This window comes from Hibiscus syriacus, unplaced genomic scaffold (assembly GCF_006381635.1).
Source record: "Hibiscus syriacus cultivar Baekdansim isolate YM2019G1 unplaced genomic scaffold, ASM638163v2 tig00111540_pilon, whole genome shotgun sequence".
NCBI lineage: Eukaryota > Viridiplantae > Streptophyta > Magnoliopsida > Malvales > Malvaceae > Hibiscus > Hibiscus syriacus.
In genome coordinates this window covers 1,378,882-1,404,746 of record NW_024063114.1, presented here as the reverse complement: position 1 = coordinate 1,404,746, position 25,865 = coordinate 1,378,882, and the positions used below count along the sequence as shown (strand labels likewise).

At 34.5% G+C, this 25,865-nt stretch overlaps 3 protein-coding genes and 1 pseudogene across 3 annotated transcripts; 3 read left to right on the top strand and 1 right to left on the bottom strand.

The window, feature by feature from the left end:
* Positions 1-1,756, top strand: LOC120164549 (tyrosine-protein phosphatase DSP3-like). The gene is made up of 5 exons (XM_039174246.1): positions 1-230; positions 465-558; positions 991-1,048; positions 1,148-1,191; positions 1,498-1,756. Exons 1-5 carry the CDS (start codon positions 79-81, stop codon positions 1,753-1,755), a joined length of 606 nt encoding a protein of 201 aa, XP_039030177.1. The 5' UTR covers positions 1-78; the 3' UTR covers position 1,756.
* Positions 1,757-3,472: 1,716 nt separating this feature from the next.
* On the bottom strand, positions 3,473-4,129 carry LOC120164551 (protein METHYLENE BLUE SENSITIVITY 1-like). The gene has a single exon (XM_039174248.1). It carries the CDS (start codon positions 4,013-4,015, stop codon positions 3,701-3,703), a length of 315 nt encoding a protein of 104 aa, XP_039030179.1. The 5' UTR covers positions 4,016-4,129; the 3' UTR covers positions 3,473-3,700.
* Positions 4,130-5,549: 1,420 nt separating this feature from the next.
* Positions 5,550-9,203, top strand: LOC120164637 (probable glutathione S-transferase parA). Its single transcript, XM_039174307.1, has 2 exons — positions 5,550-5,690; positions 8,859-9,203. Exons 1-2 carry the CDS (start codon positions 5,550-5,552, stop codon positions 9,201-9,203), a joined length of 486 nt encoding a protein of 161 aa, XP_039030238.1.
* A 286-nt stretch (positions 9,204-9,489) lies between these two features.
* Positions 9,490-10,728, top strand: LOC120164636 (annotated as a pseudogene).
* Positions 10,729-25,865: the final 15,137 nt, after the last annotated feature.

Sequence of the window (25,865 nt, the reverse complement as noted above, 5' to 3'; positions counted from 1 at the left end):
CGTAAATTGTTCTTCCGATTGCTCTTGATCACGCGGCCTTTTCTCCTTTATTTTTCTTTCTTTTATTGAATCCGAAAGATGGGGTGCATTGTGGAAGAAGACGATGGAGACGACGTCATAATGGAGCCGCCATCCAATTTTTCTATGGTGGACGAAGGGATTTACAGATCTAGTTGCCCTCGACCCGCCAATTTCTCCTTCTTGGAAACCCTAAACCTCCGATCCATCATGTAACGTCTTCTTCTTCTTCTTCTTCTTTATTTTGGTTCTCGGTTGCATTGACGAAGTGCTTTTTTTTCGTCGCATTGGTGATGTGCTTTTCTTCCTTGTTTTTAAAGCTCTTTTGGAAGCTTGATTCTCCTCCTTAGTGCCGTCGGTTTTATTGATAATTAAGTTTGACTGTTTGGTTTTTTGAAAAATTAAGAGAAAACTAACTATCTTTTTCTTTCCTTTCAATTTTGCAGATATTTATGTCCGGAGCCATACCCTGAGGAGAATATGGAGTTTCTTCGAACTCATAATATCACGCTTTTCCAGTTCGGGATTGAAGGGAAAACGGTATTTCCCCTAGATTTTTAAGTTGATCACTGCTGGTATACACATATTGAATTTAAGTCGTTTTCATCTTTGAATATGTGAAGAATCAGTTGCCAGTCTAATAAAGATTTTTTTTCAAGGAATTTTGAGGAGTAACTAAGATTTCTACGAGACTTTTGGGTTACCATTGACTATCCAGCCTATTTGAATTTGGTCAAGAATGTAATTCTTTAGTTCTTGGACTTACTAGGATATAAATTTTAGAAAGCTGATGAATTAAGAAGAATCTTGAATGCGAATAAGAATAAATTATAAATGATTCAGAAAAAAATTATAATCTTAGAAGCAAAGATAATTTATTCTTTAAATCTGGGATATGATAATTCTGTTATTAACTGTACTTTTGATTCCCAATAGCTTACTATTATTTTTTTTCCTTCATTTTTTTCTCAGGAGCCTTCAGCTACTACCCTTAAGGATGCAATCAAGGGAGCTCTCAAGATTTTAATCGGTATGGAATTCATAAACATTGGAATTGCCCCTTTTGTTTCATCTTTGTACCATGGTGGTTTACCTTGACCACTTTTAATATAAACTTGTTTCTTCACAGATGTGAGGAATCATCCTGTTTTGATCCACTGCAAGCAAGGAAAGGTAATTAATAATCCAAATTCAGCTATTATCCTAGAAATATTAGCTTAGTATGAATTAAATATCGGGTATACGATGCATTTATGCCTTTTGGCATCGAGTTTTCCTTGAGTGTTTAGGTTGGCTGATAAGATATTTGATCCATATATATATGACACTTTAAGTTGAATTAAATGAAAGCTACATGAAAAGAACTGTATGACTCTTTAAGTACTTGATTTTTGTTCTTTTTCCCAGTGACATCAAAGGGGCTGGTTTCATTTTTCTTTAAAGAAAATTATGGCATCTAACTTTTTATCCTTAGTGCAGCATCGGACGGGTAGCCTTGTTGGTTGCTTGAGGAAATTGCAGAATTGGTGCTTGTCATCTGTATTTGAGGAGTACCAGCATTTTGCTGGCATTAAATCCCGACCTACCGATATGAGATTTATTGAAACGTTTGACGTTGTGTGCCTGAGGCAGTGTCTTTACAGCCTTATTTACCAGTACCATGGATATGGTTCAAAAAAGAGGCGGCTGCTGTACAGAGAAGACAATGTACAAAAGCCCCGATTAGCGTCTGTTTAGATGATATAGTTTTTTTACAAATTAGTTTTCCAGTTGCTGTTTATACAGCTTAATAGAAATTGTGTGAAGTGCATTAGTTTTTCAAGTATGTTTTATTCTATTATTCAAATTTTAAATTTGTTATTCTTTTTTATTTTTAGTACAAAATAAACATGTCATTTTAAATTAAAAATTAAAAAGACCACAAACAGACAAAACTGATAAGTTATATGTGAGAGATCAGGTTGAGGTTAATTAGAGCTGTAAATAATCTTCTCTTTACCAAAACCGCCTCTTTCGAGCTGCAAATATGGTACTGATAAATGATGCTCTAATGATACGTGCATGCCTGCTTACTTGTCAAATTAGGTGCTCTTCTAGCCCCGTCCTGCTTGGCCTGAGATTTTTACTGCTATGTTTGCGCGAAGGTTTGATTGTTGCTTGCTCGACCTCTCCAGCTGATGTTTCTGATGTGATTAGGTATCGGCAGCTGCCCCGAACCTACCTGCGTAGGAGCAACAGTCCCATTATGTAGGGGGGTTGGGTCAGCCCCATATATTCCGGTACTGTTTTAAACTGATCAATTGCTGCAGAGCTATTTTTTGGTGTGTGTTTTCTTATTGTATGGGAGAGACATGCTTCCCATGTGTAGTAGTCAATGGTAGGAGTGGGGGACCTTACTTGTAATGTAGAGATCTCCAATCTATGTTAATAATAAAAAGAAGAGCATTTTCCTATTTCTGTATCTGGTTGATGTCTCCTTTAAAGCATACATTTGCTGTGCATATTGTGCTAGCCTTATTAGTCCTCATGATGCATGGAATTTAATTGGAGACTTGATAAATATTTCAGTTAAAGGGAAAGCATGAGCAGGAAGTCTATTACTAAGAAATAATCTTCATGATCATCTCCCAACATCAAATTTGCAGTATAAGATGAATCACATTCTAACATCAGACATAATTATAACATATTCAGTATATATAGGGATGCAGAACAGTGTAAGCTTATTCAATGGAAGCTTTCTTCTAACCAGCAGAAACTCGAATAACAACACATCGCCTCTTGAGCCTTTCAAATCGATAAACATTTTCACACTCGGTTACTAATTTTATCCTAACTTGAGCAGTAACATATCATTCAATACCGGAGAAGACCGATCACATTCAAATATTACATAAAACTAAGCACTGAAGAACGATTTAAGGCTACCAAAATGAAGCTTTACCCTGCAGCAGTATTAGTAACTGAAGGAATCACATTACCTGCCACAAAGATCGTTCTCGGGACTTTTGAGTACAACCCTACAGAAGGAAAACAATTTTGTTGATCCAAGTACATAAACATAACACTCGATCACTAATTCTAACCCAACTTAAGCAATAATGTAACATTTGTAACTCGAATTCATTGGTATATAAATGAACCGCGAAAAACAGTAATTAGATGCATTGTAGTATCCGCATCCCACAATAAATTAACCAGATGATACAAAATCTTGGACATAAAGGCAGCACTGCAAGGCAAGCACATATATAAATTAATGCAACAGGGGCATCAAGGAAACACCCTCTTTCACCTTCCTAATCAGTAATCTCTTGGATTGAAACATCCAAGCACTTCAACTAGTAAAGTTCTTATCCAAGCTGTTATACTCAATAAATTAGCTAAAGAAACTAAACCTAGTTGCTATTCAGGTTTCTAAGAAATAAGTTCATGCATGAAAAAAATCCCATACCCACAAACACTTCATCAGAATTAAATAAAGAAGGTGTAACATAGTCACCATCATCGCATTCAAGATGGTTAATATACACCATCATTTCCATAGTCAAGGGAGGCGCCTTACAAAGCTAATCCAGCTTTTTTTTATCCAAACATACTACTAAAGAAGACAAACCCAGATTTCAAGACAACCCAGAAGCACGAAATCTTAAAGAAAATGGTCTAATTTTATTAATAAAGCTCACTTCTTCAAGCTACCCCTAACACCGGGACGAGGCTTGGAAGAATCGGCGACATGAGTAGCATGAAGATCCACAAGCTTCGACTCTTCAAAGGGAATCTTAGGGTGCTTGGATTCATGGTGCACCTGCATCGACTTCACACCTGGGGCCGTTATTTTGCAATGGGGACACTCGAACTTAGCATGTCCACCCTTCTCCACTCCCGAACGATCAGCTAATCCGGCCTTGCCTCCTCCTCGGTTGGTTGTGGCGACGTCGATCTTGGCTGCGATTTCCTTGGCTGTGTGCTTCTTCGGCTTGGCTTTTCCCGTCATGATCGATTGAGAAACAAGCGTTGATAATCAATAGACTTACTGGTTTTTTCCCCCTCCTTTTGCCTTTTATTCGGTAAAAATATATGCTTAATGGCTAAGGGACCGAAGATATTATGGTGGGGGAGAGAAGTAGAGGAACTAATATAATATTTTATATATTTAACAAGATGTGTTTGATAGCATAAAAATGTTTTTTTTCATTTTTTTTAGTTTGATAACAGAAAAATATTTTTTTTGTGTTTAATAGCTGAAAAATATTTTTTAGTGATGAATAGTTGTAATTGATTTTTTTAATGTAAATCATTTTTCTAATTCTTTGTATTTTATGTAAAATGTTTTACATCTGATTTTTAGTAAAACATTTTTCTAACTTTTCATTTTAGAATATAAACACTCAAAAAATATTATTTTATTTATTTAATATTAATATAATATTTTAATATTATTTTAATGAAAATATTAATTATTAAAGTATTTAATATATATAATATAATTTTAATAATATTATATTAATATATACTCAATTATATTATAATAATATATTATATTATTTTTTAATTTAATAATGTATAATAAATTATTAATATAGTTAATAGTATTTATTTTTTTAAATATAATATTATTAAATTATTAATAATGAATAATATTAATTTTTACATTTAATATTAATATAATAATTTAGTATTATGCTAATAAAATACTAATAATTAAAATTAGGAATGTTCAAACGGTTAATTCAACCACCGATCGAATTGAATTACCATTAATCGAATTAGTCTAACTTTTTTATTTAATCATTAATCAAACTGTTTTTTTAATATTAACTTAATCAAACTTTATTCAATTTATGTAAATCATTTTCTATAAAATTAATTATAATGTACCAACAATTAGTGAAAATGATTTACAAAATATCATCAAAACACTATAAAATATATTTTTCAAAATTGTTTTTCCATGAAATGTAATTTATTTTACGTAAAACAGTTTTAGTAATTCATTTTACGTAAAACAGTTTTAGTAATTCATTTAACGTAAAACAGTTTTCATGTAATTCATTTTTACGTAATTTTCATGTAATTCGTTTTTACATAAAACATTTTTCAGTAATTCATTTTACGTAAATTATTTTTCAGAAAATCAATTACAGTCTATCAAACATACCCTTATTGTAATCATGTTTGTCCCGTATTTTATTAAATTCTAATTCTAATTATATTTAACAAAATAATAATAAAAATAGAGAATACAACAAAAGACCATTTGAACAATCGTGCACAAATCACTAGGTACAACCAATTTTAACGTGTAATATTTAATTTCTAAATATAAAATTAAAAATCATATATGATCACATATAGTAGTAAAATCTGTATAAGAAACAACACAATACGAGGAATCAAACCTATATATGATGATTTAACAACATAAAAAGAGCAAGCACCTAAAGTATACCCCAACAACTTACCAGGCTCGGGTAAGAAGTGATTTTCGATCTAGGATCGAAAATGTCTAGCGGCCCACCTATAGACCTATGATGATGTTACACATTCATGGTCGACAATGGGAAGGCAAGGATCCAAATGGCCATCATCGTGACTGGCAACTGTTGATAAAAATTCTGGGGTATCGGCAGTTGTATCCATCTTCTGATGTTCTTACCGTCCCTGTTGAGGTGTTTGTCCCCTTCGGATCACCTTCTGAAGGATTTGTGCCGACAACTTTTCCATTCGAAGGAACTTTCTGCATAGACATTTGATCATCGGCCGATTTAGAAGGATGGAATCCCAAATTAGCATTGTCATTCACAGTGTCATTTAAAACTGACTTCGGTGACTGAATCTGTTACAGAACTTGATGAAGTAGCTTCTTTGGAAATTCAACATTTAAAGGTGTATCCACCAAATGGACAAGGGGTTGATAACTGGCCTCAGCCTTCTGAACTACATTCAACGAGGAAGAAACCTACACAAATAAAATTGATCACTAATAGAAATAGTGGTTTATATGAAATGTTTAAATATACATGCGACGGCTGAAAGGGATTGGCTACCAGGATGAACTCACCCCATTAGAATTACCCATAAATATCTATAAAGTATATCAACCATAACAAATATCACATGCGATTGATGCTAGACATCAATTACTCTAACAGTCCATGTAATTAGTCTTTTAGTTAGAGTAGTATTGCAACTGTAAATAAGATGGAACTAATCTAACCGTCCATGTAATTATATCTAAATAGTTAGATATAAAGGAAGTTCATTATAAAAGGAACCCCTTTCCACCTCTTTGTATACACTTGAGATTTGTGAATACAATCAAACATTCACGTCAAATCTCTTTTCTTGTTTCTTTGTGTTGCACATCAATCTCGTGAGTTTTCTTTGGCATCATTCTAAGCAATTGAATTTAGTGTTTAACTGACTTAATCATTCACCCAACTAAAAAATATGTTTTGAGGCCGCACAAATCAACTACTCACATTTTAATCCCGTGACATTGAGCATTGGGCAACATAATGGGAGAATCCAACAATGTTGTGGGGCTCCCAAAAGAAATAGTAAGTTAAGCTGATCGGATCAATGGGGAAGTCAATGGGCTAACGGAGTCCTGAAACCTAATTATATTTCTGCCTTAAATTCACACATTACTGCCTCCTCACCACAATGATGTCGCCTTTCCAATCAAAAACACTACCTCCACTTCAATGATTGACGGTTTTATTAATAATTCCCCACCTATAATTTTTATAATACTTTAGTTTATAAATTTTGTTTTCATTGATTTACCATTAATTGTTAAATATCGTTATCTCCTTTTTATTTATAATTTAACTTAAGTCTTTTTCTATTGATCGTTTAAATTTTGGTTGAACTGGTGTTATCAAATAAAAGATAGTGAAGGACTTTTACCGCCACTTTTCATAAAGATTGTGGAGGAAACCGATCAGTTTTTAACTAATTTTTATTATAATTTTAGACTTAACAATTTTTACAAATTATTATTGTCTACCAAACAAAAAAAAAACTACCTTACTTTAGATGCTATCATATGGTATTATAAACTAAAACAACAAAAATATATGATCATATCCTGAATTTATTTAAAATTATTAGATGATGTATTGATATAGCTATATTTTTAAAATTATTAAAATTTAAAAATAATTTAAATTTTAGTTATATTTTTTATATGTAAAATTATTTTGATATTATATATATAACATAATGATAAAAATACATTTAACGTTTAAATAGTCATTTTGATTCCTTTCTTTTGGATCACTTTATTATTAATGTTTTATCTTGGGAAAAAAATGAAACATGGTTGGATGGAAACCGTTAGTTGACAAACGATTAACGCTTGTCGCTGACGTGACAGATAAGTATTGTGTGTCCAAAGTGATAACATGACACATGTCACGTGTATATAAGTTACGACGTGGCACGTCACATGTGTTGGCTCAATCGATCAACCGAAAAATGTCAAGATGGGTGAATTGACTTTTTGAAAATTTAGGGAAATAAAGAGATAGGATAGAAAAGATTTGCATAATGATTTATAGTGGTTCAACTTCCTTAATGATGTTTACATCCACTACCTTAGCTCATCACTAAGGATTTATAACAAACTCACTATTTTGTTCTTTCTTTTTTTAGGCTAAGAGTAACCTTTATAATTTCCCTATCTTTTCATTGGCTAAGATAAAACAACTCCCCTTTTACGAAGGATAAAAAGAGTGTAAACAATAAATCTCTCAAATGAAGGTGTTTGCAATTTAAGCTCACAATAAACACACTATTTACAAGAGAAAAATGAAAAAAATAGTGAAAAACTTTTCTCTTGATGATCAATGCTTGGAAGGTGCCGTGTCACATTCTTCAAGTGTCTTTAACTTGTTGTTATATGTTGGAATGAGTTACTAGTCATTTATATCCGTTGGGGATGATTTGGAGCTGAAAAATCTGCAATTTTACACAGGGGTTTCGAAACCACCAAGGTTTTGAAACCTCGCTTAAAAATTTGACCATTGGATGTGAGGGGGGTTTCGAAACATGTAGGCCATTTTTACATTCTGCCTTAGTGGTTTCAAAACCATCTAGGGAGGTTTCGAAACCAAACCCAAAATTGTATGATTTCACTTTTTAAATCTTAAAACTTGAATTATTTTTGCAATGTTGAAACAAATTCAATTAAGTCCATAAACATTTTTGCTCTTATTTGTTATATCAAAATATTGGTTCTACAATATGTTCAAAATGATGACACGATACATGTCACATATGCATAAGTGATGATGTGACACATTCACATACCACGCGTACATAAGTGATGATATGAAAAATGTCACATGTACGTAAGTAATGGTGTGACATATACCACGTCATCACTTTGGGCACAAAAATTATCACGTTAACGATAAACATTGACCATTAATCAATCAAACTAATAGGTACTTTACTCTAAATTAAAATATTGGGACTTAAATGCTTGAAAGAAGAATGAAATATTTTAGGTAAACTTTGGTATTATACCTTTATATATATAGTTAAGCTTGAGGTAGAGCATCCAGCTCAGTTGGTAGAGCATCCAGCTCAGTTGGTAGAGCACAAGGTTCTTAACCTTGAGGTCGTGGGATCGAGTCCCATGGAGGGCGTTTCATAATTTGGAGGTCTCCTACGGAAGTTGCTATCAACCTAGTGTTGTGGGCAGCCTACTATCTTATCTCCACTTACTCCATTACATATGGGAACAAGGGACAACCCATGTGGTTAAGCTGACTCTCCCTTTCGGATTAATTTAACGTTGTTGTTGCTGCATGTGCAACCGGGTGTAGATATATGGCATTGGGAGGAGAGTATGGAAGGGGAAAGAAGACCAAGAGGAAGCAAAAGAAGAGTTAATGGAATACTTGAAGACCCTTGAAGAAGAGCTGGGAAACAAGCTTTACTTTGGGGGAGAGACCATCGGGCTGGTGGATGTGGCCCTTGTACCTTTCACCCCTTGGTTTTATACTTACGAGACCTGTGGGAATTTCAGCATAGAGGCAGGGTGCCCCAAGCTTGTTGCATGGGCCAATAGGTGCAAGCAGAATCATCAAAGTGTGGCTAATGCACTCCCTCATCCCCACCAGATTTATGATTACCTAGTGCAGCTCAAGAAGGGGCTCGGATTGGCATAAAGCAAGCATGTGTCCACTGATTCCAGTATTTTCCATGTCGTTTTGTCTCATCTCAAAATATTCTTGCGTGATATCAGTTGAATAAAAAAAGCAATGCGTATTATATATTTTTTTAAAAAATTTCAAGATGATTACAAAATGATATCTACTCAAAATTTAATCATTAATAACATATGCTCGAACTTATTAATAACATATGCTTGAACTTGAATCATCTTAAAAATAATAAAATTATCTATACTATTTACTAGTGGATTGTGTTTGTGAAGAACAAACAAATGGTTAGATGGAACGTAAGAAGTTGCTGCTCGCATTCCTATAAATGTCCAAATCTTAAAACCCAGCAAAAAATCCATGCCAGGGCGACAACTCGGGGGCTACTGCAAAACCACAACACAACCAAGCCTTGTCTTGCAAAATACTCACCACCTACGCCAATCTGAACTTCCCCAAATGAAGCAAACGAAGTCTTCAACCGAATCGAGCAACCAGACATTTTCATGGGCTTGCCTCATTAGCCTTTTCTCACGATACAAGTCAAATCTGTCTTCGCCTTCTCCCAGTTGATGCGTACCGGTTTAAGACCCGAAAGTTATTCTGTCGTCGCCGCCTTGCCCGCTTGCGGTAAAAGCAAAGATTTGGTTAATGGGAAGCTAATTCATGGACTTGTTTTGAAATATAACTTGGGTTTTAAGAGCTCAATTGTTGGAAATGCTCTTATTGATATGTATAGTAGAAATGGAGAAATTATAGTGGCCGAACTGGTTTTTTGATTGTATGTATGTTAAAGATGTTGCTTCTTGGAATAGTTTGCTGAATGGTTTTGTTTTGTGCAATGATCAGGAGGCTTCTCACCGCGTGCTCGATAAAATGCCGAAGAGAAATGAAGTTTCGTGGTCGGCTTTAATATCTGGGTATGTAAAACGGAAGGAATTTAATATCTGGGTATGTAAAACGGAAGGAACCGTTGATAGGAATGAAGCTCTTTAAGGAAATGAGAAGTCGGGGGAAAGTTAATCCCACGATCGTTACTGTCGTCGCTGTTCTCGCCGGGTTATCAGATAATGGGGCTCTTTATTTTGGTGGGAGTGTTCATGGTTATGTTAAGAAAGTCAATTTGGATGCATAGAAGAATTTTGTTTTGAGTAATGCTTTGATGGATATGTATTCAAAGTGTGGATACGTCGGTGTTGCTGGGATGATTTTTGATGAAATATTGGCAAGAGATGTGTTTTCATGGACTATTATGATAACTGGATGTGCGTTTCATGGCAAAGGAAAACAAGCTTTGCAGCTGTTTTCCGACATGACGGAGTTGAGGGTTGCTCCAAATGAGGTGACCTTTCTGTCTCTTGTCTCTGCATGTAGCCATGAAGGGTTGTTTGTTGAGGGGCAGGAGTTGTTTAGGAAGATGGTTCAGAACTATGGTTTTAAACCCATGATTGAGCATTACGGATGTGTCGTGGAGCTTCTTGGGCGAGTTGGGCTTTTTGAAGAAGCGAAAATGTTGATAGATCGAGAATAAGAAGTTATTTATGGTATTTATAAATAATTTATACGTTTAATAATTAATCCAAATCTTCAACATTTGTCAACATTGTCAATGTATTTTAATAATACATTATTATTAATATAATTTTATACATCACTAATAAATTATATAGTATAATTAATTATAAAAAATTTATAAGAAATTTTACCCAATCAATTAATCATACGAAGATATATTATCATGAAAATAGAACATAGCTAGGAAGTACAACTTTTGGGTCATCGGGCCTTATCCTATATAACGTGGTCGCCTGAAGTTGTAGTATTTAATAACAGTCACTGTAGCGTGTCGTAACCGGTTTTTGTCCGGGCACGAAATATTAAATTTGGCGGGTAAATTGATGTTTATAAATAATTTTGAAAATAATTTGTGAGTCGCCATCGACCTTTTGAATCAGGTAGGTCGAATACCTAAAAATTTTCTTTTAAAAGAGTTTTTAAGAAAACACCAATTAAAAGATAAACTGATCTGCGTTTTAACCAAAAATTCATTCTTTTTAATAATAAAAAGGGATTCGTGGTCGGTTACGTTTAGGGAAGGATTAGCACCCCTACAACGCCCAAAATTGGTACTTTTTAATTATAAATTGTCTCTATTATTAAAATTTAAAAATATTCAAAAATATATTTAATTTATAATTCTATTATTTCAAAATTATAAAAAATATTTATTTATTTAAAAATCTCCGAAAAGAACTTCTAGGTGCCTTAAGACAGCTCTTTTCTTTGATATTGATAAATATTAATTTTAAATAATATTGTTTACTTTTTAATTTTAAAATATCAGAATAGGACATCCAGTTGTATTAAGACTGTCCTTTTCTTCGATATTAAAAATAAATATTTAAAAGTTATTATTTATTATATATATATTTATGAATATATAAAAATATTTAACAATATAATAAAAGAAAAAATTCTACTAAAACAATATATTAAAAAAACAATAAAATAAATTAAAACATATAAAATAAATGACTAAATTATAGTAAAAATAAAATTAAAAATCTAATTCATAATTAATCAAAACTATAGGGATTAAATATGTTATTTCTTTATTTTATTTATTTGGTGACTAAAATAAAATTATCTAAAATTCGGATATTAGATTCAAATAAAAAAAAATATAAACTAGGGATTAAAATATTATTTATTAAAATTAAGGGATCAAATCTGCTATTTATCATAAATATATTATTTATACGGTTAATGGCTAAAATATAAATAAATAAAATTTAGAGACCAAATTAAAAGGATTATAAATTTGATTAGTGACTAAAATGTAAAGATTACAAGTTAGGATGGCTGCGGAAAGGGTTTAACCTTTACCAAATTACACGCAGGTCCTCCCTTAAACGACGCCGTTTAAGAGAGGGTATAAATACCCTATGCTGGCTGGCCCGAAGGGCCATCATCTCATTTCTCATTTCTCTCTTCTCTCTCTTAAATGAGAGAATTTAAATTCTCTCTCATTTCTCTCTAAAGCTGAGAGAGAGACCCGGCCGGCAGTCGCACTCCGGCGTCGGCGACCACCGCCGGCCACCACACGCGGTGGCGGATTTTTCCTAAACACCCCAAAATAACCTCCTAAACCCTATTAGGCCGAATCAGGCGTTAGTTTCCCCTAAAAAACTCCCGATTGGAGTAGATCTGAAGAAATACCTTCGGGTATTTCGAATAGTTTGGTCGGCCCGTAGCGTCTTCGATCACCGGTGGCTTCCTCGGTAAGCTTTCCTTTCTTTCTTTCTTTTTCCTGTTTTTCTTCTTTTCTGTTTTTTGTCTCCCCGTGGCTGTCCGTTCTTTTCTTGCAGGATCCGGTGGCTTTTATAGCCACCACCGAGCCATGCTCGGACCGGTCTAGAGGGGGAATTTCGGTGAGTCACCGAGCTATGTGGTGACTCACCCATAGCCGTGACATGTGGGGAGCAGCTGACCTTCTGGAGGCTTCTGGCGAGGGTGTCGTTGGTGGTGGCGACAGCGGCGGCCGCGTGGTCCCTAGGGTATCATAACCCTAGGCGTCTTGTTGTAAAACTTTGGACCGTTGGATCTTGCCAGATCCAACGGTGGAGATCGTCTGGCGGCTGGGGATGAGATGGAAAACCCAAGTTGGGTTTAGGGTTATTATTTGGGCTTTGTAAATGGGTTTGTAATAATTATTTAATAATAATATACTAATAATAATATTTAATAATAATAATAATAATAAATTTAATAATAATAATAAATTTAAATGAAAAAAAAATGATGTCTACAGCTGCCCCTCTTTGCTCATCCTTGTGTTAACAAGAATAGAGTAAAGACGAAAAAGACAATATATTTTTTTTCATTTGGCTTCTTTTGAGTAGGATGGAAATGTTGAAAACATCATGCACTGAAGGACTTACAGATGACTCGAAGGCTTTGAAAACATCAAAAAGCTCCCGAAGGCTTTTTGGAAACATCATGCACTGAAGGACTTACAGATGACCCGAAGGATTTGAAAACATCAAAAAGCTCCCGAAGGCTTTTTGGAAACATCATGCACTGAAGGACTTACAGATGACCCGAAGCTTTGAAAACAAAAAGCTCCCGAAGGCTTTTTGGAAACATCATGCACTGAAGGACTTACAGATGACCCGAAGGATTTGAAAACATCAAAAAGCTCCCGAAGGCTTTTTGGAAACATCATGCACTGAAGGACTTACAGATGACCCGAAGGATTTGAAAACATCAAAAAGCTCCCGAAGGCTTTTTGGAAACATCATGCATGAAGGACTTACAGATGACCGAAGGCTTTGAAAACATCAAAAAGCTCCCGAAGGCTTTTGGAAACATCATGCACTGAAGGACTTACAGATGTGAGAATAGTTTACTAAGTAAGAAACTATGGAAATTGTTTTCTTACTATTCAACAATTTCATTTTCAGAAAAGATTGAATGAGAAACTATGGAAATCGTTTTCTCATTATTTTTCAAAATAACATGTTGATTGGGTAACATGCCCCAATCTCAAGATAATACTCATTCTTGTGGATTGCGTCCATCTCTTCTTCAGATGTTTGCGTGATTCCTGTATTTTTGGTTTTGAATACCTTCTTCTTGTAAGGTATATTTTTTTTTTTTTTTTTTTTTTCGTTCTTCCGAAGATCTGTAAAACTTCATGTTTGAATGCACTCAGATGTATCAATGTAATGCATTGTCTATTGTGCAAATGATGTTCTTATGAATGCATGAATGTTGATGCAATCTTCATTTGACTTCAAAGTGGTAAACTTGATCTTCCTCTAGTTCATCATTTATTGCCAGGGTTACCTCTGGATATCATTGTAGTAACTTATGCTATCAAGCTTGCATTTCTACCAGAATCATCTGATCAACTTGTATCGTGGTGCCTTCTTTGCTTCATAAAAGTCTTAGAAGAAATGTTTCACTTGTGGAACTCTTGTCGTAGTCAAAATTATGACCCTGATGCCCCATTTTGTCTTGGATAAAATCAACTTTATTTGCTTGGACTTGTGTGCAAATCCCATAAAGCTTTCATCTTTGAAAAGAGAATCAATCATCTGACTCAGCAGGGATTAATTAGGAGAGTAGAGTCTGTTCTAATTTAACTCTTGAAACATATCACAAGGAAGATTTTTTTTCAATTTCTTTCATGTTTCCACAATAATCAGATCTCGAATAAGGCAACTTGGACCATATCACGTTGAGATGCTTAACAACAACTTGTCGTTCAACCTTAGTTGGCTCCACTAGTTTCTTGTTGTCTAAATTTTCAGCTCTCCTTCTGTGGAAAGAAATCTTCATTATATCTCACTTTTAATCTTGAAGTTGAAGAAGACAAAATTCATCTTGGGTCAATAAATGGAAACCATATGATTGCAACACTGGTTCAACACCATAATCACTTGTTCATAAAACATTTGACAACACATTCATCATCTCATGTGGCTTCTGCTTAGATTGCCGGTCAAGAAACTTCTTTACATAGTGTTTAGAACTTTTGTATAATGTCCCAAGACCATTTGAGAACAAAACTCCATGGGGATTCAAGTGTGATGTTGGTATGACCAAAAAGTTGGTCAATTTCTTAAGATATGCTAGTGTTGAATTGAATAGGAGACACTACCTCTGATCTGATATCATCTCAGGCAAAGACAAATGTGATACTGATCACATTTTCTTCTATAATGATCTTTGGTAGGAAGTATAAACACATCAACTGTAGGATCAATGTACAGAAAGATATCCGTGGAATTTTTGCAGCTGGGGATGAAATATAAATGATAAAACCAAAATAGATGAAAACTCAGTTCATCTTGGCTAGCAATGATGATCCCAAATAATAACGGGAATAACAGTAATATAAGTGAGAGTCGAGTCTCCCTTTTCAATGTCATCAAGGAAGCAAGAACTGATGTGAAAAACAACTCATAATCCCAACAGTATGGTTGAAACTAACTGCCAGGAATCTCAAAGAAATATTTTCAATTATCGCCAACACAGAAGGCAAATTCAATGCTGAGATCTTAAGGAACTGAACCCTGGATTAAGTAGTCTACCTGGGGATCATCTTTATTCATGCAACCGTAATGTAATTTATCAAAGAACACACTGTCATGTGACATACGGTTAAGCAGATTAAGTATTTGAAAACATACTTGCTGAGTAAACATTTATTCAATCATCATGATCATAATGTAATTGCCTGATGAACGAAGCAATTATGTATAATCAACTTAACTGTCACTGTTTCACCATTTTCATTCGTCATATCTTTCTGTCTCATTGGAAATATTGGTTCAAGTCAATGATCTTTACACAGGATATTGTGGGCCTTCAGCATGCCCCAACATTGGCTAATACAAGTGTTCAAAATGCATCAACAATTCTGATTCTGATTGAAATGGGTTTTCAGCATGCCCCAGCATTTTTTAGAACATTTCAACATTTCTGATTCTGTTTGAAAAGGGTTTTCAGCATGCCCCAATATTTGCTTCTTGTTAATCTGAGCCTTCAAAATGCCCCACATGGATCTATCTGAAATGAGCTTTAAAATGCCCTAATATTTGCTGATACAGATGTTAAAAGTGTGCTCTACATTACTTCTTGTTGAGATGAGCCTCCAAGAATACCCAAATTCATATTGCTGTGAGCCTTCAAAATGCCCCAATATTCTATTCTGGTTGAAATGGGCCCTCAAGATGTCCCACATGAAACATTTTTATCTGAAATGGGCTTTCGAGATGCCTCAATATTCTGCTTCTGATTTACTCTTAATGTCTGTTTGACTGGAATATCATGATCCTCATGAGGTCTAATTTTGACAATGCACTGTTGTAGGTACTTGTAGCTTTATTCATGCCCCAAATCTATTCGTCTCGAATACTCTCATTCTGGTGTCACTAAACAGTAGTGTTATCAAGTAACTGAAATTCTCTTTATGTTATCACAAACTTAATAAGTATTCAATCATTCTAACAGAAACATCTGAGATATGTGTCTTCTGAATGAGGTGACCATTTTCTGTATCTGGAGGGATTTAGTCAGACAGTGAAGTAAAAATAGCTTAGTAATTCGTTCTAGGCTGACACAGTGGCTTATCATCTTTCAGTGAAGGCCATATCTGAAATAAACTTTTCTGTGGGAGAGAAACCAATTTATGCAAACAATAATCTGATGCAATGGCAAGACTACATATACAATGGTACAAGCTCATCAAAAATCCGTACCCATGCAACATGTTGATTCTGATAACAACTCATCTGATTATGAAGCGATCCTTCAGGATGATTTCACAGATATTGATAGTTCTTCTGATATCGAGGAAATCATGAATTCTGATTCTGATGAGGAGAGTAAACTGTTATACTTGACAAAAATGGGATTCTCAGAGGCTGAGGCTTCAATAATCATGGAGAGATGTGGTTCAGATTCATCAATCTAGAGTTAACAGATTTTATATGTGCTGATCAAATGGCTAAGGTTACTGACGCACTTCTTATGGTAGAAGATAGGAAGCCATTATGCAATGATCCCAATTACAAGCAAAGGCGAAACTTGAGCTATGATTTGTGAAAAAGGAAGAAGCAGAGGAAGCTTGAAAAGAAGCTTCTTAATGAAGATGATCATGCAGTTCATCTTTCAATTCCAATGATCAGTTCTGGGGTTCCTACCGAATCAGATCAGATAACTCAAAGAACACTTCCAGAAGATGCTATTGGAGCACATTACATTTGTTCCAATTAATGTTTGGACTAGAATATCATAATGCTCATTTGATGTAGAGCCAGAATTTATAGATTCGAAGTATTTCCATGCTACTACACTGAAAATGGCTATATTCATAATTCTGCCAATTAAGAACAGATTTTCTCTTATTCTGCTTCCTCCATGTGCTGATGCTTTTCCATTGACAAAGAAATGATAGTCTTCATGGGATCCAAGAACAAAGTTGAACTGCTTACAAACATGTACAAGAAGTTCCAGATTGACAGAAAGGATCTGTAAGGCTCTTGAAGCTTTATGACGATGAGCTACCTTCGAGTGTCCAGAAGTATGTTCTTGATGAGTGCCGAAAATGGAATCTGGTATGGTTGGAAGAAATAAAGTTGCTCCACTTGAACCTGATGAGTGGAAATGCTTCTAGGTTTCCTTAAAAACCATACACAAGGATCTGTATAAGACATATTTCCCAGTGATTCAATGTCCTGTCCCTTTTCTCTGGGACAATGATGCAGAGGTTGTCTTCTACTGTCTTGGCATATTTTTGAAAACAGATGTGCAAGAACTGAATGATGATCGGTGGAGCAATTGATGAGTAGATTTGTCGAATTCACCTTGTTGTCGGTGACATCAGTGTAACAACCTTACTGGAAGAAATAAACATCATCAGGATGAAATAAAAGATTTTTGCTGGGCATTTTCTTGCAATGACTGCCACAGTGACTGTCTCTTTGGCTACTCCAAAATACATATTGTCAATCCCACTCTTCCCTAACCAGGGAAAGGTTTAGTTGATGGTAAAACTGGTTATCTCAACTACTCCAAAATACATATTGTCATATCCCACTCTTCCCTAACCAGGGAAAGGTTTAGTTGATGGTAAACTGGTTATCTCAACTTTTGGAATCTTGTACGCATACAAATGTAGAATTTGTTCCAATGTCTTATTCTGTACAATAGTCCTCAAATTCAGCAATCTTCTAGAGGACATAATGGGTATCATCTTGACAAAGAAAGTGATTGGCATAGAAGAAGTGTTAATGATGTATCAAGACTTGAGCCAACATCACGGTATAACCAAAGTGCAAGTATTAACTTGTTCATTCCCATAATACATCTTACTGGGACCTATATCTCTGTGATGTAATCTGCCATAAACATGGATTAATGGCTGGGAAAATAATTTGTCTGGTGATGCTTATCGACCTCAACATGAGATAAACGATAATCCTTCTTGATGAGCAGCTAATAATGTCATAGGGGAGTGTCACAAGTTCAATTCTCCAGTCTTTCTGACTTCTCAGACCACTTGCTTTCAAAAATGTGAAGTGTTTCATCATCTGGCATCACTAATAGATGTAGATTAGGCAACAACTTGCTTCAAGGACCTTCTCCATTTGAGACTGTCGTGTTTGAAAATGTTTTTCTCCTTTCTTTATTGAAGAATGAAAGAATTTTGCAAAGTATTACCCCTTTCAGGTTCACAATATAATCAAATTATAAACAATGAGTTTAATGAATATCAAATAAATCAACTACACTTTTAATCATTCAAAATCATAGTCCTATGGCAAGTGTCAAAATTATTGACTGATTAAGGTGTAGGTGGATTCTGGTAAAGTAGGTTCTTTCAAGTTGGTTCAATGTCGCTTCGGGCTTCCACTAACTTGAAGAAATGGTTGTTATGCTCATCTGTAGAGATACTTCTTGATTCCAGAATCTCAGGAACGTCTTTTGGGATGTGTGGTGCTTCATTTAAGAGCTTAAGATCACTCTTATGTGTGTGCACCATTCATTATTCGAGCCGCCCTTTTTTAGGTTTTCAACACGAATCCTCCTTTGGTTTCAAGATGTTATTTAAAAATTTACATCTTGAACCCCCCTTTATCATTTTTCATATCATGCATTAAAGATTTTAAAAAACAATTTTGCAAATAAAAATCAATCTTGGAAGGCGGAATGAATTCTAAAGATCATCTTTTACTTAGAAATCCATGTATGATTAAAATGGGGATCCCTCTAGACTGCCAAATTTTGGATTCATTTCCATTTTCTCATATCTTAAAGCTTTCTTGCTCTTCTTGTTTACTTGATCAACTTTGTAACTTGAGGCTCAATAAGTCACCCATCTTGATTCAATTTTCCTTCTTCTTTTTCTTTTTTGTTTTTTTTTCTTTCTATTTTTTTCTTTGCTGGATGAGTATAATAATTCAACTGCTTTGAGCACCTCATTTTCCTTTTGCATTTTGGAGATTTTCCATTATTCTTGATTGGATTGATCTTCAAGCACTCTGTATTTGACATACTTTGTAATTCAAAACTTTCTTGACTTCATGGAAACTTGTCTTCGTAATAAAACTGTATTGACAATCTTCATTCTTGTGAGCAAATATCTTTCACCTTGCCCCCTAATGTGGAGGGTGATCCTTGGTTAGGGTTGAATTAGAAGAAAATTATTCAGGCTCAAATGGGGACAACAAAGGATATATATATATTAAAGGATAAATGAAACAATGCCGTTCATCATCTCATACACAGAAACCTTTGTAAAAAGAGGTATCCACAGGGGGATGAATATTCAAGATTAATTTTATTTACATGAAAAATGTACTTAATGCATGATATATTTATTTCAATCAATCACTTTCCCCTTCTTCTTTGAGTATGCCCTAATCACTCGAAATTATCATCAATGAGTTGGTCCATGATGCCTCATCTCGTCTCTTCTTGCAGTAAGATTCACGGATAATTGAAAGTTTGGTTCTTTTGAAGTCTTTTGGTTTATGATGGTTTTGTGTTTGGAAGGACAAATGTATGACTTTTGAAGTCATGTATATGGTGGAATGTAGTATCATCAATCAATCGACTCTACCCGAGAAGGTAAACATCTAGAGTTTGTGTCTCAAAAACAGGTAGAGACATTTCTTCAGAGTCTCAGATAAATGTAGTGTCAGGATTTGGTTTTGGTAAAGGTCGGTATTGGTGTTGGATGGGATATGGAAGATATAATTTTATCACTTGCCAAAGATCTATAACTCTTGAAAAATTAAAAGAATAATTAATCTACTTGATACTCAATAATCTCAAGGTTAAAACTTGATTCCTTGCTCATAACCATAAAAGTAACACACATTTATTTATTGCACAACAGGTGGAGAAAGGAACAAAAACAAGTTCAAACAAGATGCTGAAAATAGAAAGTACTACAGTGGTAGATAACACTTCCACTTGTTTTTTTATTATGCCCTATTACTCCTATAATGGTATGTAATAGGATCAAGGTTCTTTTCTTCATTTACCCCCCATTTCTTGATCATTTCTTGTGTCAAAATCCCTTTGTCAACAAGCATCTCAATTTCTTTTAACAATGGCCTACAATTGCCTGTAGAATGCCCTTTTACCCCCAAGTGGAAATTACAAACACTATTTTGATCATAACTATGAGCAGAAGGGTTTGATATCACTTTAGTTGGTCTTGGTGTGATGTATTGACCTTTAACCAAATGAGGATACAAATCTGAAATGGAAGTTTGGAATACTTCCAAAGTTTTTCTTGATCGCATGACTTTCTTTGGTCGATCCGAACAGTTACTTTCTCTTTTTCTTTTGCAGTTGCCGGGATTTTGGATGCGACATACATTTACATCATCAGCTTTTGTTTTCTGATCAATTGGGATCTTAGATATGACTTTTGAGTTTTCTTCATTGACTACATTCTCAATTAAATCTCCAGTTGTCACAAGATTCTCGAATTCCTTTGTCGGATTTGCCTGCATTAACTCAAAGAAAGGCGAGGGAAGGGAATCACGAAACATACGTGATATTTCTTCTTCTAACATTGGAGGTTGAACTTGTGCTACCACTCCTCTCCATCTTAAGGCATATTCTTGAAATCTTTCATTGGTTTTCCTTTTTATTCTTCGAAGATCCATACGTGTTGGAGCTAAGCCTTTAACAAACCGATATTGTCCCAAAAATGCATCAGCTAAATCTACCCATTTCTTGATCTGTTCTTGGGTCAACTGATTGTACCATACTATTGTTGGGCCAACAAGACTATCATGGAAAGAGTGAATTAGAACTCAAATATCCTTCCATTTTTCTGCAAAACATTCTCAAATGGATTAAGGGACAACTTGTGCCATCATATTTCTCAAAATCAGGCATTTTGAATTCATGGGGAATAATCAAATCTGGAATCAAGCTGAGCTATCTTGCTTCTAATTCTTTGTGGGAAGTATCAACATCTTTCATGTTTCTGATTGCTTTCTCTGTCCTCTTGACTTTCTCCTCATATTGTGAATAATTAATGAGGCTATTCTTTGGGTTTGAGTGGGATGCCCCAAGGTATGTTATCTTTCTCGACTCTTCAATCTGATAGCACGATTTCTCTATAGCAGTTGTATCTTCTTTATCAGATTCCATTCCCTGGATAATTTGATCTGATCCATCTGGTACTGAATCTGAAACTTCTTTCCTTGTATCCCGAGGTAACCCTGTCAATGGTTCTGGACAACAGTCTTGTAGTCCTTCATAAGATTGCTCCATTGTTTTCATGATGATGGTACAGTAAAATAAATGAATGATCTTGGTTTTTACTGTTACAGAAACCTTTCATGAATTATTTATATGTTTTTATAATTAAAGTACATGACAGTACTTAAATAAAAATGTGAAAAAATGCATAAATGGAAAAATAAGAATGCAAAATGTGCAATTCAAAGATAAAAATACAAAATGAAAATGCACAGATACAAAATGTAAATGCATGTATGAAAAGGTGTTACTTAAGAGTGATCATCTTAGAACAGATTTCATTGAACACAAAAGCTTCAGTACATCAAACAAAACTTTTACATGTAGGGACAACTTTTAATCCTAATTTCAACAAAACTTTACATATAGGGAATAACTTTCCCATTTTCTTCTCTAAAACCAATTTAGATTATCAGCTTATGGGCCATATTGCTTGTCTGGACTGCAGCTTCTTTCATGACATTCTGGGGTTCTTTCATCTCCTATGTTAATTCTTGTAGTTGATCATTTTCCTTTGCGAGAGAACATTTGTGTTCAAAAAGTTTTTGGAGAAGATATTCATGTATGCTGCAACTCTTTTTCAGTTTAGTGACCCCTGATATCCACTCTTCTGGGGTGTTCCTATACCAGCATTTTGAAAAGCTTGACTGACCTTCCGGAAGTCTTCATGTATGGTTTCCATTTTGGTGCTCAATTTATCGTTTTCAATCTTCAAATGACGTATTTGAGCTTCAAACCTCAGCAAATCTTCTCTCTCTGGGCGCCCCTACTGATATTCTTACCTTTGAAGACTTTGGTATTAATCTATCAGGACCCTTAATTACCAAACTAGGTCGATCATTTACCATAAATTGTAAGGTTCCATGATCCAAAAGACTTTGGACTCGGCGTTTGAAGGCAAGACAATTCTCGATGGTATGTCCTTGAGCTCCAGCATGATATTCACAATGAACGTTGATGTCATACCAATTTGGATACGGAGGTTGGAACGGTTTTATATAATATGGATCCACTTCTTGTGCTTCAAATAGCTTCTCATACAACTCTTTATATGATATGGGTATAGTATCAAGATGAGAGCCACCTTTTGTCTTGGATTGAACGAATTTTAGACATCGGGAGCAGACCAGACTTTGATGATTTCTGATTACATGATTTCTTCTCTTCTCTGGGAGCTTGTACGGTTGTCACCATTTCTTTGGTATCTCCATACGATTTGTGAATACGAATGATGAATGTCTGTAATTTCTCTAATTGGTTAGGAATCGAAATCCCTTGCGTATCTGAAACTGCAGAGTTAGGTTCATTGAGCTCTCTCTCTTTCTGTGCTGGAATCTCTTTTCCTTTGGCCAACACAGATATTCTATCCATCATCTTGGACATCTGCTCTCTTATTTCTCGTATCTCCTCTTGCTCCTTAATGGTCATACGATCTTGGGTACATAGCTTGCTTCTATCCTCGGAGTTTCCTCAGAATGTCTTTCTTTGGCCGCATCATATTTTGTTTGATCATAAAACTTTTTGTCCATTTACGATTTCTTTCCAATATGATGAACAGTCTTTCAAGTAAACACCTTTTGGTTATGCTATGATCATGCAATGCAAACAAAAGAAATGAGAAAAAATAAAATAGTTAGTACCAACTAATGAAAAAAATCTATCTATCAAGGTATAAATCTTAACCTCATGCTTTCTAGTTCCATGTTTTGTTAGGAAAAATTAACCTAACCGCATGATTTTTAGTTCGCAGGCATTTATTCAGGGAGAAAAAATAATAATAAATAAATAAATTAAAAGCTAGAGCTTATTTCTCCTTTGTGTACACCTATGAACAGAGGTTCAGTACTGTCTTAGATTAGGTGAATTTCTAGGGTTTATTATATGCAGAGTTTCAGTTCTAGGAGTAAAGGTACTCGAATTGTCCTTGTTGATGCCCCCTTGGGCTGTCAACCCTCAATCCTAGTCCATTACAGACTTTAAACGGATCGAGTTCAATTCGAGGGGACACATTTCTCTATACCTGACACGGAGAATAAATTCTCACGAAGACATAGAGCATATGAACCCCGAAAGTTACTTGCTAGGTCTAACACGGAGAATAAATTCTCACGAAGACGTCGCTTTCACTTCCACTTAAAAGGACAAACTCAATTATAGAGCTTTATGTTATGCAAGTGTTGTTGTGTGTGAGGAGAAATATTCAAACCTCTAACAGATAAATAAAATAATTAATACCTGAATAAAAAAAAAATATATTAATATAAAAATAATAAATAATAAAAATTTGAAAGAAAAGAATTAAAAATTAAATAAATGAATTTTTAATTTCTAATTAATAGAGACAATTTATAATTGATTTTAAAGTTTGACATTCCCCAGCGGAGTCGCCAAGCTGTCGTAACCGGATTTCGTCCGGGCACGAAATATTAAATTTGGCGGGTAAATTGATGTTTATAAATAATTTTGAAAATAATTTGTGAGTCGCCATCGACCTTTTGAATCAGGTAGGTCGAATACCTAAAAATTTTCTTTTAAAAGAGTTTTTAAGAAAACACCAATTAAAAGATAAACTGATCTGCGTTTTAACCAAAAATTCATTCTTTTTAATAATAAAAAGGGATTCGTGGTCGGTTACGTTTAGGGAAGGATTAGCACCCCTACAACGCCCAAAATTGGTACTTTTTAATTATAAATTGTCTCTATTATTAAAATTTAAAAATATTCAAAAATATATTTAATTTATAATTCTATTATTTCAAAATTATAAAAAATATTTATTTATTTAAAAATCTCCGAAAAGAACTTCTAGGTGCCTTAAGACAGCTCTTTTCTTTGATATTGATAAATATTAATTTTAAATAATATTGTTTACTTTTTAATTTTAAAATATCAGAATAGGACATCCAGTTGTATTAAGACTGTCCTTTTCTTCGATATTAAAAATAAATATTTAAAAGTTATTATTTATTATATATATATTTATGAATATATAAAAATATTTAACAATATAATAAAAGAAAAAATTCTACTAAAACAATATATAAAAAAAACAATAAAATAAATTAAAACATATAAAATAAATGACTAAATTATAGTAAAAATAAAATTAAAAAATCTAATTCATAATTAATCAAAACTATAGGGATTAAATATGTTATTTCTTTATTTTATTTATTTGGTGACTAAAATAAAATTATCTAAAATTCGGATATTAGATTCAAATAAAAAAAAATATAAACTAGGGATTAAAATATTATTTATTAAAATTAAGGGATCAAATCTGCTATTTATCATAAATATATTATTTATACGGTTAATGGCTAAAATATAAATAAATAAAATTTAGAGACCAAATTAAAAGGATTATAAATTTGATTAGTGACTAAAATGTAAAGATTACAAGTTAGGATGGCTGCGGAAAGGGTTTAACCTTTACCAAATTACACGCAGGTCCTCCCTTAAACGACGCCGTTTAAGAGAGGGTATAAATACCCTATGCTGGCTGCCCGAAGGGCCATCATCTCATTTCTCATTTCTCTCTTCTCTCTCTTAAATGAGAGAATTTAAATTCTCTCTCATTTCTCTCTAAAGCTGAGAGAGAGACCCGGCCGGCAGTCGCACTCCGGCGTCGGCGACCACCGCCGGCCACCACACGCGGTGGCCGGATTTTTCCTAAACACCCCAAAATAACCTCCTAAACCCTATTAGGCCGAATCAGGCGTTAGTTTCCCCTAAAAACTCCCGATTGGAGTAGATCTGAAGAAATACCTTCGGGTATTTCGAATAGTTTGGTCGGCCCGTAGCGTCTTCGATCACCGGTGGCTTCCTCGGTAAGCTTTCCTTTCTTTCTTTCTTTTTTCCTGTTTTTCTTCTTTTCTGTTTTTTGTCTCCCCGTGGCTGTCCGTTCTTTTTCTTGCAGGATCCGGTGGCTTTTATAGCCACCACCGAGCCATGCTCGGACCGGTCTAGAGGGGGAATTTCGGTGAGTCACCGAGCTATGTGGTGACTCACCCCATAGCCGTGACATGTGGGGAGCAGCTGACCTTCTGGAGGCTTCTGGCGAGGGTGTCGTTGGTGGTGGCGACAGCGGCGGCCGCGTGGTCCCTAGGGTATCATAACCCTAGGGCGTCTTGTTGTAAAACTTTGGACCGTTGGATCTTGCCAGATCCAACGGTGGAGATCGTCTGGCGGCTGGGGATGAGATGGAAAACCCAAGTTGGGTTTAGGGTTATTATTTGGGCTTTGTAAATGGGTTTGTAATAATTATTTAATAATAATATACTAATAATAATATTTAATAATAATAATAATAATAAATTTAATAATAATAATAAATTTAAATGAAAAAAAAAATGATGTCTACATAGCGTA